Below are 13,793 nucleotides of genomic sequence, written 5' to 3'. Positions count from 1 at the left end.
AGAGGGGAGAGAGGGGAGAATTCCTGTTGAGGAAGGGGGAGAGAGGGGAGAGTTACTGTTGAGTAAGGGGGAGAGAGGGGAGAATTCCTGTTGAGGAAGGGGGAGAAAGGGGAGAGTTACTGTTGAGGGAGGGGGAGAGAGGGGAATGTTACTTTAGAGGGAGGGGGAGAGAAGGGAGAGTTACTGATGAGGGAGGGGGAGAGAGGGGAGAGTTACTGTTGAGGGAGGGGGAGAAGAGAGGGGAGTGTTACTGTAGAGAGAGGGGGAGAGAGGGGAGAGTTACTTTTGAGGGAGAGGGGAGAGAGGGGGAATTCCTGTTGAGGAAGGGGGAGAGAGGGGAGAGTTACTGTTGAGGGAGGGGGAGAGAGGGGAGAGTTACTGTTGAGGGAGGGGGAGAGAGGGAGAGTTACTGTTGAGGGAGGGGGAGAGTTACTGTTGAGAGAGGGGAGAGTTACTGATGAGGGAGGGCGAGAGAGGAGAGAGTTATTGTTGAGGGAGGGGGAGAGAGTGAGGGGGAGAGAGGGATAGTTACTGTTGAGGGAGGGGGAGAGAGCGAGAGTTACTGTTGAGGGAGGGGGAGAGAGGGAGAGTTACTGTTGAGGGAGAGTTACTGTTGAGGGGAGGGGAGGGGGAGAGTTACTGTTGAGGAAGGGGGAGAAAGGGGAGAGTTACTGTTGAGGGAGGGGGAGAGAGGGGAATGTTACTGTAGAGGGAGGGGGAGAGAAGGGAGAGTTACTGATGAGGGAGGGGGAGAGAGGGGAGAGTTACTGTTGAGGGAGGGAGGGAAGAGAGGGGAGTGTTACTGTAGAGAGAGGGGGAGAGAGGGGAGAGTTACTTTTGAGGGAGAGGGGAGAGAGGGGTCTCCTTTCCATCCCTTTAGTCCAGGTCTATGGTCATCCAGCTCTATGATCACCCAGATCTGAGGTTCATCCAGCTCTATGTTCGTCCAGCTCTATGGTCATCCAGCTCTATGATCACCCAGATCTGTGGTCATCCAGCTCTATGATCACCCAGATCTGTGGTCATCCAGCTCTATGGTCATCCAGCTCTATGGTCATCCAGCTCTATGTTCGTCCAGCTCTATGGTCATCCAGCTCTATGATCACCCAGATCTGTGGTCATCCAGCTCTATGGTCACCCAGCTCTATGATCACCCAGATCTGTGGTCATCTAGCTCTATGGTCACCCAGCTCTGTGGTCACCCAGCTCTATGATCATCCATTGTTAAGCTAGCGTATTTTCCCTGCTCTAGTTCTGCACCAAAAATATGTGTCTGCTGCTGTGTGTCCACTGCTGCACTTTGCCTTAGTTTAACTTCCATTCGTCTATCTGGAGAGGTGAGAAATCCCAGTCGTTGACTTAGAGAGTTATCATTCCTCTTCTCTTGAGATCTTATGTGACCTTTGCAACCCTCCCTCCATCTCTCTTGTTCTCTCTCCCTCCTCTCCCTCCCTCCAGATTCATACTCAGCGGCAGGCAGCGAGGGTAGCATCTCCACCTCCGTGGCGTCCCTGCCTCCGACCCTGACGGTGTCCTGTAGCTCCGCACCCAGCTCTCCAGGCTCGCGACGTTCCGTAAGCACCTTGAAGAAGTGGCTGACCAATCCAGTCCGCAAGCTCAGCGCTGGGGCCGTCAACATCTCAGCCAGCTCCAAGGGGGAGCGTCAGGTCAGGAAGTTGGATGGGGGAAGCAAATCCCCTCCTCCTATTCCCCCCTCTAGGCACAGTCATGACCTGGGCCTGGGAGGGCTGGGGCTTGGCAGACCCCTAGGATCAGAGTACCACCTCACCACCATACTACCCATCACACACAACGAGATGGTGAGTGGAGAGGCATTGCTAAGCACCAGTTTAACCTTTGTAAAGGTAGAGAACACTAGGGATACAAACACCTACATTACATACAAGTACATACAGTACCAGTCAAAAGTTTGGACACACATACTCATTAAAGGGTTTTTCTTCAGAATAATAGTGAAGACAAAACTATCAAACTATGAAATAACACATATGGAGTAACCAAAAAAAACACAGAGTGAAGGAAAAGCAGCCAACAAGTGCTCACCTAATGTGGGAACTCCTTCAAGACTGTTAGAAAAGCATTCCAGGTGAAGCTGGTTAAGAGAATGCCAAGAGTGTGCAAAGCTGTCATCAAGGCAAAGGGTGGCTACTTTGAAAAATCTCAAACACGTTAAAAGTGTAACACTTTTTTGGTTACTACATGATTCCATATGTGTTATTTCATAGTTTTGATGTCTTCACTATTATTCTACAATGTAGAAAATAGTAAAAATAAAGAAAAACTCTTGAATGAGTAGGTGTGTCCAAACTTGTGACGGGTACTGTACATACAGGGTACATACAATGAGGACTAGCTACTCTACATCGGGACTATTGGGACTATGGGTACTGACAGATTTGAAATGGACCTCATAAGTCAACTCATCAGTATAATGTGTGGAAATCCCTTAATATCTTTATCACAAGATAGGCCTATTAACAACAGTCTGATTGAATGAGAGAGACCAGTGGACTCAATAGGCTGAGTGAATGAGAGAGACCAGTGGACTCAATAGGCTGAGTGAAAGAGAGAGACCAGTGGACTCAATAGGCTGAGTGAATGAGAGAGACCAGTGGACTCAATAGGCTGAGTGAAAGAGAGAGACCAGTGGACTCAATAGGCTGAGTGAATGAGAGGAACCAGTTGACTCAATAGGCTGAGTGAATGAGAGAGACCAGTGGACTCAATAGGCTGAGTGAAAGAGAGAGACCAGTGGACTCAATAGGCTGAGTGAATGAGAGGAACCAGTTGACTCAATAGGCTGAGTGAATGAGAGAGACCAGTGGACTCAATAGGCTGAGTGAAAGAGAGAGACCAGTGGACTCAATAGGCTGAGTGAATGAGTGGGACCAGTGGACTCAATAGGCTGAGTGAATGAGAGAGACCAGTGGACTCAATAGGCTGAGTGAAAGAGAGAGACCAGCGGACTCAATATGCTGAGTGAATGAGGAGCAGATGTCGTCAACCTTCTTTTCAAAGTGGTTGACAAAGTCATCCGCAGAGAGGGAGGAGAAGGTGGAAAACAGTTTCCTAGGGTTAGAGGCAGAAACTTGAAATGTAGTGATATAAAGTGGCTTTAGCAGCAGATACAGAGGAAGAGGAGGTAGAGAGGAGGGGGTGAAAGGATGATAGGTCCTCTGGAAGATTTGTTTTCCTCCATTTCCGCTCAGCTGCCTGCAGCCCTGTTCTGTAAGTTTGTAATGAGACTCAGCCACGGAGCAGGAGGGGAGGGCCGAGCAGGCCGGGAGGAAAGGGGACAGTACGAGTCATAGGATGCGAAAAGGGAGTAGAGTAGGGTTGAAGAGGCAGAATACGGAGACAGGAGGGAGAAGGATTTAGCAGAAGGCAGAGATGATAGGATAGAAGAGGAGAGAGTAATGGGAGAGTGAGAGTGAAGATTGTGATGGCACATGACCATCTGGGTAGGGGCTGAGTGGTTAGGGTTGGAGGAAAGGAGACAGAGAAGGAAACAACATGACCATCTGGGTGGGGGCTGAGTGGTTAGGGTTGGAGGAAAGGAGACAGAGAAGGAAACAACATGACCATCTGGGTGGGGGCTGAGTGGTTAGGGTTGGAGGAAAGGAGACAGAGAAGGAAACAGCATGACCATCTGGGTAAGGGCTGAGTGGTTAGGGTTGGAGGAAAGGAAACAGAAAAGGAAACAACAAAAAAAAGTAGTGATCAGAGACCTGGGGGGGTAGTAGGTGAACAGCCTCTAGTAAAGATGAGGTCAACCGTATTGTCTGCCTTGTGAGTTGGAGGGGACTGGGAAAGGGTTATAGCTTAAGTGGACAAGTGACAAGTGACAGCATGGAATTCACATGAGAAGATGGATTGGTGAGAAAATCTCCAGTTAGAAGAAATGACTAGACGTGCCACCACTGCGATGTCAAGGGATGCACAGCATACTGCTCAGATGAACTAGGCGTTCTGGACCGCAGATCGTCAGGAATTCCACATAGGTTTTGCGTGCAGGGTTCATTAAATTAGAAGGATTGCAACCAAGGGGTCGAGAGCGTCTGTAAAGCCTACAGGGAGAGGAGCAAACCGGTATAGAAAACACACACATAGTTGACAAAGCTACAACAGAGCAAAATAAAAGAATCTGAAATGAACTAAGCAATATATTCAAGTTAGAGAGTGGTGTGGAGCCTTCCTCTGTTTCTTGGCAGAACAACTCGGCAGAACTGTCTTAGTTTTGGCGACGGTCTTAGTTAAAGAGATCACTATTCCTGAGCAAATATCTACATATAAGATCGAAATCAACTAGCTTTTCTGTGTAAATATCTACCAACAGCTTGCCCAACCGCAGCCCATTGACAGTACAGTACCTAACCAATGAATACCAAACACAGTTGACTGCTGCATGGTTTACCCATAGTTTACCCACATGATGTACACATGGTGGATGGTCACAGTGTGATTACAGTCATAATGCTAGTTAGTTATATAATAACAGCCCTGGAGATGGTGATTCTGCTATCTCACCCCTGGAGATGTTTCTGAAAGTCAGTGTTGCAAGGATTTAATGTGTTGTTGATGTTTATGTTGTTGTGTTATGTTGAGTAATGATGTTCTCCCTCTGTGTGTGTGTGTGTGTGTGTGTGTGTGTGTGTGTGTGTGTGTGTGTGTGTGTGTGTGTGTGTGTGTGTGTGTGTGTGTGTGTGTGTGTGTGTGTGTGTGTGTGTTTGTTTGTTTGTTTGTTTGTTTGTTTGTTGTAGGAGTGCAGGTATAGGTTGGCCAGTCCTGAGGAGCTTTCCTCAGCAACCCTAAACTCTCCCAGCTACCTGGCTGACTCACTACAGGGCTGTACTGCACTTGACAACACACAGGTGAGTCAAACCACAGACACACACACAGCCCTCTCACACACACACACACACACACACACACACACTCAAACGAACAAACAAATACACACACACGAGTCTGTTCCAACACACAGCCCTGTGTAACAGAGGTGGTTCAGTAAACCATGTTTGCGTGTTGACAAACCTTGCCTGAAACCTGACAACTGGTGTTAGGCCCCTGAGCAAATGCCTAGGTCTAAGAGGCTAAACAAGGTAGATACAGCCATACAATCTTATCAACATGGTCACAGATTACACAGTCAAAAAAACACAATCAATCAGACTGATGAATAATGCTATTGATAATCTATAGAAGGCATTAGCTGTTGCTGCTCAGTGTATATGGGGACAGGGGAGAGTCTAATGATTTCCTCGGACGAAAAACAGACCGGTAGGTGACATGGGTACAACACAAGGCTTTGTTTCCATGGCGCCTGATACAGACCTGGCTATGAAACATCTCTCAGGGTCCGTTCTATCCGGAATCCTTGGGACGTCCCTACCACCCATTGAAGTTGACTTTTTAAATAGTAAAGGTAGGCTAAAAGGGGTTCACCTTTAGGTAGGGGTTGTTATGGTTAAGGTAAGGCTAGGGGTTAGGGTTAGGGTTTAGAGTATGGACGTCCGAAGGATCCCATATCACCACCACCACTGCCGGGCTTGGCTGATCAAACATAGTTTCTTTGTCTCAGATACACACTGTCACGCCCTGGCCTTATTATTCTTTGTTTTCTTTATTATTTTAGTTAGGTCAGGGTGTGACATGGGGAATGTTTATGTTTTGTTGGTTTTGGGTGTTTATTTGGTAAAGGGGTTATGGGTTGTAGTGTATGGTTTTGTGTTGAGTGTAGATGTCTAGTATTGTCTATGGTGGTTAGTATTCTAGGAGAGTCTATGGTTACCCGAATGAGTTCCCAATTAGAGACAGCTGATTTCGGTTGTCTCTGATTGGGAGCCTTATTTAGGGTAGCCATAGGCTCTCATTGGTTGTGGGTAATTGTCTATGTAAGAACGTTTGTAGCCTGTATGTTTGTGCACAACGTTTGTAGCTTCACGGTCGTTTTGTTGTTTTGTTTAGTTTGTATAGAGTTTTTGTGTCGTGTTCATCTTCGTTGTGTTTAATAAAGAAGATGGCTTATTTTCCAACTGCTGCATTTTGGTCCGTTAATCCGCCACACGATCGTGACAGAATTAATCACCATAGGACCAAGCGGCATGGAAGGCGGCAACAGGACCTACCCACAAAGGATTTCTGGACATGGGAGGAGATACTGGATGGTAAGGGGCCGTGGGATCAACCTGGAGAATATCGCCTCCCTCGTGAAGAGCTGGAGGCAGCGAAAGCCGAGAGGAGGCGATATGAGGAGGCAGCACGGAGACAAGGCTGGAAGCCCGTGAGTACAACCCAAAAATTTCTTGGGGGGGGCCTTAAAGGGAGTGTGGCGAAGTCAGGTAGGAAACCTGCGCCTACTCCCTGTACTTACCGTGGAGAGCGAGAGTACGGGCAGACACCGTGTTACGCAGTAGAGCGCACGGTGTCTCCTGTACGCGTGCATAGCCCGGTTCGGTACATTGCAGCTCCACGTATCGGCCGGGCTAGACTGAGCGTTGAGCCATATGTCATGAAGCCGGCCCAACGCATCTGGTCACCAGTGCGTCTCCTCGGGCCGGCGTACATGGCACCAGCCTTACGCATGGTGTCCCCGGGTCGCCTACATAGGCCGGTGCGGGTTATTCCACCTCCCCGCACTGGTCAGGCGACGGGGAGCATAGAACCAGGTAAGGTTGGGCAGGCTCGGCGTTCAAGGGAGCCAGTACGCCTGCACGGTCCGGTATTTCCGGCGCCACCTCCCCGCCCCAACCCAGTACCACCAGTGCCTCCTCCACGCACTAGCTATATGGTGCGTGTCTCCAGCCCTTTACCACCAGTGTCTAAACCACGCACCAAGCCTCCTGTGTGTCCCCAGAGTCCTGTGCGTCCTGTTGCTGCTCCCCGCACTAGCCCTGAGATGCGTGTCCCCAGCCCGGTGCCACCAGTCCCGGCACCACGCACCAGGCCTACAGTGCGCCTCAGCCGGCAGGAGTCTGCCGTCTGCACAGCGTTGACTGAACTGCTCGTCTCCCCAGCGCCATCTGAGCCATCCGTCTCCCCAGCGCCATCTGAGCCATCCGTCTCCCCAGCGCCATCTGAGCCATCCGTCTGCAATGAGCCTGCAAAGCCGCCCGTCTGCCATGAGCCTGCAAAGCCGCCCGTCTGCCATGAGCCCACTGAGCCGTCCGCCAGACAGGAGCCGCTAGAGCCGCCAGCCAGACAGGAGCCGCTAGAGCCGTACGTCAGACAGGATCTGCCAGAGCCGCCAACCAGACAGGATCTGCCAGAGCCGCCAACCAGACAGGATCTGCCAGAGCCGCCAACCAGACAGGATCTGCCAGAGCCGCCAACCAGACAGGATCTGCCAGATCAGTCAGCCAGCCATGAGCAGCCAGATCAGTCAGCTAGCCATGAGCAGCCAGATCCGTCAGCTAGCCATGAGCAGCCAGATCCGTCAGCTAGCCATGAGCAGCCAGATCCGTCAGCTAGCCATGAGCAGCCAGATCCGTCAGCTAGCCATGAGCAGCCAGATCCGTCAGCTAGCCATGAGCAGCCAGATCCGTCAGCTAGCCATGAGCAGCCAGATCCGTCAGCTAGCCATGAGCAGCCAGATCCGTCAGCTAGCCATGAGCAGCCAGATCCGTCAGCTAGCCATGAGCAGCCAGATCCGTCAGCTAGCCATGAGCAGCCAGATCCGTCAGCTAGCCATGAGCAGCCAGATCCGTCAGCTAGCCATGAGCAGCCAGATCCGTCAGCCAGCCATGAGCAGCCAGATCCGTCAGCCAGCCATGAGCAGCCAGATCAGTTAGCCAGCCATGAGCAGCCAGATCAGTTAGCCAGCCATGAGCAGCCAGATCCGTTAGCCAGCCATGAGCAGCCAGATCTGTCAGCCAGCCATGGGCCGTCCCTCAGTCCGGAGCTGCAGTCCCTCAGTCCGGAGCTGCAGTCCCTCAGTCCGGAGCTGCCATTCCTCAGTCCGGAGCTGCCCCTTACCCTGGAGCTGCCCCTTACCCTGGTGCTGCCCCTTACCCTGGTGCTGCCCCTTACCCTGGTGCTGCCCCTGACCCTGGTACTGCCCCTTACCCTGGTACTGGTCCTTAGTCCGGAGCTGTCCCTTAGTCCGGAACTCCCCCTTAATGCAATGGGGTTAATGTGGAGGGGGGTCGTTTGGAGGAAGCCTAGGAGGTGGTTAGGTACTGTGGTGACGTGGGGACTACGACCAGAGCCGGAGCCGCCACCGTGGAGGGGAGCCCACCCAGACCCTCCCCTAGACTGTGTATGGTGCGCCCGGAGTTCGCGCCTCAAGGGGGGGGTTATGTCACGCCCTGGCCTTATTATTCTTTGTTTTCTTTATTATTTTAGTTAGGTCAGGGTGTGACATGGGTAATGTTTATGTTTTGTTGGTTTTGGGTGTTTATTTGGTAAAGGGGTTATGGGGTGTAGTAGATGGTTTTGTGTTGAGTGTATATGTCTAGCGTTGTCTATGTTGGTTAGTTATCTAGGAGAGTCTATGGTTACCTGAATGAGTTCCCAATTAGAGACAGCTGATTTCGGTTGTCTCTGATTGGGAGCCTTATTTAGGGTAGCCATAGGCTCTCATTGGTTGTGGGTAATTGTCTATGTAAGAACGTTTGTAGCCTGTATGTTTGTGCACAACGTTTGTAGCTTCACGGTCGTTTTGTTGTTTTGTTTAGTTTGTATAGAGTTTTTGTGTCGTGTTCATCTTCGTTGTGTTTAATAAAGAAGATGGCTTATTTTCCAACTGCTGCATTTTGGTCCGTTAATCCGCCACACGATCGTGACACACACGCAGACACACACACCTAGATGAACTCAAGGTCCTCTCAGAGTTCATCAATAGGAGGCAGTCCAGTGGGGAAGGTTTGTTAAGTTAGCTTCCCAAACGGCACCCTATCTCCTACATAGTGCACTACTATATGGAATAGGGTACCATTTGGGACACAACCTAGTCAGGGTTCTGTGTGATGGATGCATTAACATACTACAAAGAAAATCACTACAGATAAAAAGAAAATAGCACTGAGAGGAGAAATGTAATGGAAGATGTCTACTGTTTCAGGAAATGAGTCCAAACAATGGCTTTGCTCTTTCATTTACACATCAAACAATTGGAATTGTGTGAACGGCAACAGCAAATGGTATAGATGGCATTTGGAACAGAGAACAGGGTTGTAAGGGGGCCTGGATAGTGAACACTATGACAAAACACGCTCATTCCTACTGGACTCTTACCAGGGTCAGTATTGATAAAAGGGTTTGAAACCGAGTGGAACAAGGGAGCTATATCTGAACTTTTCCAATAACAACACAGATTTCCAAATGTTTTGTTAGTGTGCCCTACTGAACATGACCCAGGGAGGGGGTCATTCCCCTGCAGTTCATTATAGCAGCCAGTCATAAGGCTCTGATGGCAGGATTACACACAGTCAGAGACAGATGGGAGAGAAGGGAAGGAGATCACTGGTTCAGTATGTACTGCCAGAAGAGGAAAGATAGGAAAGAGAGGGAGAGAGGGAGAGAGGAAAGAGAGGGAGAGAGGGAGAGAGAGAGAGGTATTAAAGTATGTAGGTCAGTCATCTCAGGGTCTCTCTCCCTCTCTCCTATTCCTCTCCCTCTATTACTGTCATTCTCCATCTCTCTCTCTCTCCTTCCTCCCCTCCTTTGACAGATTTACTGTTTCTCTTTCAGGAAAGGAAGAGAAAAAGTTAAGACTTCTTAGAACACCCCCTCTACTTCTCTCTCTCTCTCTCACACACACACACACACACACACACACACACACACACACAGACACAGACACAGACAGACACACAGAAACAGACAGACAGACAGACACCACAGAGAGAGAGAGAGAGAGAGACACACACACGCACATCCTACCTCCACCTCAATAAGGCATAAACAACAGGAACACCGTGCTCTCAGCTTTTATTAAAACTCTTACAGATTTAAAGTTGGCTTCTGGGTAGAAAAACAAAACAAGAACAATAGAGGAGTGAAGGGGGGGGGGGGGCGTAGAAAGAGAGCTGTGTGTGTGTATCTTTGCTGTGGGGTTCTACCAGATAAGAGAACATCTGGTAGTGATCCGTGTCAAGCAGTCAGGGAGACCTGTCAGCCAGGGTAGAGCTCTGCTGGAGGGCTGGAGGGCTGGAGACCTGTCAGCCAGGGTAGAGCTCTGCTGGAGGGCTGGAGACCTGTCAGCCAGGGTAGAGCTCTGCTGGAGGCCTGGAGGGCTGGAGACCTGTCAGCCAGGGTAGAGCTCTGCTGGAGGGCTGGAGACCTGTCAGCCAGGGTAGAGCTCTGCTGGAGGCCTGGAGGGCTGGAGACCTGTCAGCCAGGGTAGAGCTCTGCTGGAGAGCTGGAGGCCTGGAGACCTGTCAGCCAGGGTAGAGCTCTGCTGGAGGGCTGGAGGGCTGGAGACCTGTCAGCCAGGGTAGAGCTCTGCTGGAGGCCTGGAGGGCTGGAGACCTGTCAGCCAGGGTAGAGCTCTGCTGGAGGCCTGGAGGGCTGGAGACCTGTCCGCCAGGGTAGAGCTCTGCTGGAGGCCTGGAGGGCTGGAGACCTGTCAGCCAGGGTAAAGCTCTGCTGGAGGGCTGGAGACCTGTCAGCCAGGGTAGAGCTCCGCTGGAGGGCTGGAGGCCTGGAGGGCTGGAGACCTGTCAGCCAGGGTAGAGCTCTGCAGGAGGGATGGAGACCTGTCAGCCAGGGTAGAGCTCTGCTGGAGGACTGGAGGCCTGGAGACCTGTCAGCCAGGGTAAAGCTCTGCTGGAGGGCTGGAGGCCTGGAGACCTGTCAGCCAGGGTAGAGCTCTGCTGGAGGGCTGGAGGGCTGGAGACCTGTCAGCCAGGGTAGAGCTCTGCTGGAGGGCTGGATGCCTGGAGGGCTGGAGACCTGTCAGCCAGGGTAGAGTTCTGCTGGAGGGCTGGAGACCTGTCAGCCAGGGTAGAGCTCTGCTGGAGGCCTGGAGGGCTGGAGACCTGTCAGCCAGGGTAGAGCTCTGCTGGAGGCCTGGAGGGCTGGAGACCTGTCAGCCAGGGTAGAGCTCTGCTGGAGGCCTGGAGGGCTGGAGACCTGTCAGCCAGGGTAGAGCTCTGCTGGAGGCCTGGAGGGCTGGAGACCTGTCAGCCAGGGTAGAGCTCTGCTGGAGGCCTGGAGGGCTGGAGACCTGTCAGCCAGGGTAGAGCTCTGCTGGAGAGCTGGAGGCCTGGAGACCTGTCAGCCAGGGTAGAGCTCTGCTGGAGGGCTGGAGGGCTGGAGACCTGCCAGCCAGGGTAGAGCTCTGCTGGAGGCCTGGAGGGCTGGAGACCTGTCAGCTAGGGTAGAGCTCTGCTGGAGGCCTGGAGGGCTGGAGACCTGTCCGCCAGGGTAGAGCTCTGCTGGAGGCCTGGAGGGCTGGAGACCTGTCAGCCAGGGTAAAGCTCTGCTGGAGGGCTGGAGACCTGTCAGCCAGGGTAGAGCTCCGCTGGAGGGCTGGAGGCCTGGAGGGCTGGAGACCTGTCAGCCAGGGTAGAGCTCTGCAGGAGGGATGGAGACCTGTCAGCCAGGGTAGAGCTCTGCTGGAGGACTGGAGGCCTGGAGACCTGTCAGCCAGGGTAAAGCTCTGCTGGAGGGCTGGAGGCCTGGAGACCTGTCAGCCAGGGTAGAGCTCTGCTGGAGGGCTGGAGGGCTGGAGACCTGTCAGCCAGGGTAGAGCTCTGCTGGAGGGCTGGATGCCTGGAGGGCTGGAGACCTGTCAGCCAGGGTAGAGTTCTGCTGGAGGGCTGGAGACCTGTCAGCCAGGGTAGAGCTCTGCTGGAGGCCTGGAGGGCTGGAGACCTGTCAGCCAGGGTAGAGCTCTGCTGGAGGCCTGGAGGGCTGGAGACCTGTCAGCCAGGGTAGAGCTCTGCTGGAGGCCTGGAGGGCTGGAGACCTGTCAGCCAGGGTAGAGCTCTGCTGGAGGCCTGGAGGGCTGGAGACCTGTCAGCCAGGGTAGAGCTCTGCTGGAGGCCTGGAGGGCTGGAGACCTGTCAGCACAACAGTATAAGTATACACAACAACACAACCACACCCACACTGAGAAGTATACACAACAACACAACCACACACACACAGAGAAGTATACACAACAACACAACCACACACACACAGAGAAGTATACACAACCACACAACCACACACACACAGAGAAGTATACACAACAACACATCCACACACACACAGAGAAGTATACACAACAACACATCCACACTGAGAAGAATACACAACAACACAACCACACACACACAGAGAAGTATACACAACAACACAACCACACACACACTGAGAAGTATACACAACAACACATCCACACCCACACAGAGAAGTATACACAACAACACAACCACACACACACAGAGAAGTATACACAACAACACAACCACACACACACAGAGAAGTATACACAACAACACAACCACACACACACAGAGAAGTATACACAACAACACATCCACACCCACACAGAGAAGTATACACAACAACACAACCACACACACAGTGAGAAGTATACACAACAACACAACCACACACACAGTGAGAAGTATACACAACAACACATCCACACACACAGTGAGAAGTATACACAACAACACATCCACACACACACAGAGAAGTATACACAACAACACAACCACACACACACAGAGAAGTATACACAACAACACAACCACACACACACAGAGAAGTATACACAACAACACAACCACACACACACAGAGAAGTATACACAACAACACAACCACACCCACACTGAGAAGTATACACAACCACACAACCACACACACACAGAGAAGTATACACAACAACACAACCACACACACACAGAGAAGTATACACAACAACACAACCACACACACACAGAGAAGTATACACAACAACACAACCACACACACACAGAGAAGTATACACAACAACACAACCACACACACAGTGAACTCTGCAGCTTTAGTAAAAGGTCACATTTGCAGAAGTTGATGGGAAATTATAGCCCATTTACACTACATGACCAAATGTATGTGGACGACAGCTCGTTGAACATCTCATTCCAAAATCATGGGCATTAATATGGAGTTGGTCCCCCCTTTGCTGCTATAACAGCCTCCACTCTTCTGGGAAGGCTTTCAACTAGATGTCAGAACATTGCTGCGGGGACTTGCTTCCATTCAGCCACAAGAGCATTAGTGAGGTCGGGCACTGATGTTGAGGGATTAGGTCTGGCTCGTAGTCAGCATTCCAATTTATCCCAAAGGTTTTCAATGGGGTTGAGGTCAGGGCTCTGTGCAGTCAAGTTCTTCCACAACGATCTCGACAAACCATATCTGTAAGGACATCACTTTGCTCTAGGGGGATTTCTTTTAACCTTTATTTAACTAGGCAAGTCAGTTAAGAACAAATTCTTATTTTCAATGGCGGCCTAGGAACAGTGCCTTGTTCAGGGGCAGAATGACAGAGTTTTACCTTGTCAGCTCGGGGATTCAATCTTGCAACCTTTCGGTTACTAGTCCAACGCTCTAACCACTAGGTTACCTGCTAGCATTGTCATACTGAAACAGGAAAGGGCCTTTCTCAAATTGTTGCCACAAAGTTGGAAGCACAGAATCGTCCAGAATGTCATTGTTGGCTGTAGCATTAAGATTTCCCTTCACTGGAACTAAGGGGCCTAGCCCGAACCATGAGAAACAGCCCCAGACTATTATTCACCCTCCACCAAACTTTACAGTTGGCACTATGAGTTGGGGCAGGAAGCATTCTCC

The 13,793-nt window shown here is 51.2% G+C and overlaps 1 protein-coding gene across 1 annotated transcript in view; it reads left to right on the top strand.

The window, feature by feature from the left end:
- The window catches only part of LOC129829666 (rho guanine nucleotide exchange factor 25-like), a 103,136-nt gene that overhangs the window by 66,505 nt on the left and 22,838 nt on the right, over window positions 1-13,793 (top strand). Inside the window, exons 2-3 of the mRNA XM_055891516.1 lie at window positions 1,459-1,820; window positions 4,782-4,892. Coding sequence (XP_055747491.1) covers window positions 1,459-1,820; window positions 4,782-4,892 — 473 coding nt within the window. The remainder of the gene's footprint in view (window positions 1-1,458; window positions 1,821-4,781; window positions 4,893-13,793) is intronic.

This window comes from Salvelinus fontinalis, chromosome 31 (assembly GCF_029448725.1).
Source record: "Salvelinus fontinalis isolate EN_2023a chromosome 31, ASM2944872v1, whole genome shotgun sequence".
Taxonomy (NCBI): domain Eukaryota; kingdom Metazoa; phylum Chordata; class Actinopteri; order Salmoniformes; family Salmonidae; genus Salvelinus; species Salvelinus fontinalis.
The sequence above is the reverse complement of the archived record's forward strand: the minus strand, read 5'-3'. Positions and strand labels throughout refer to the sequence as shown.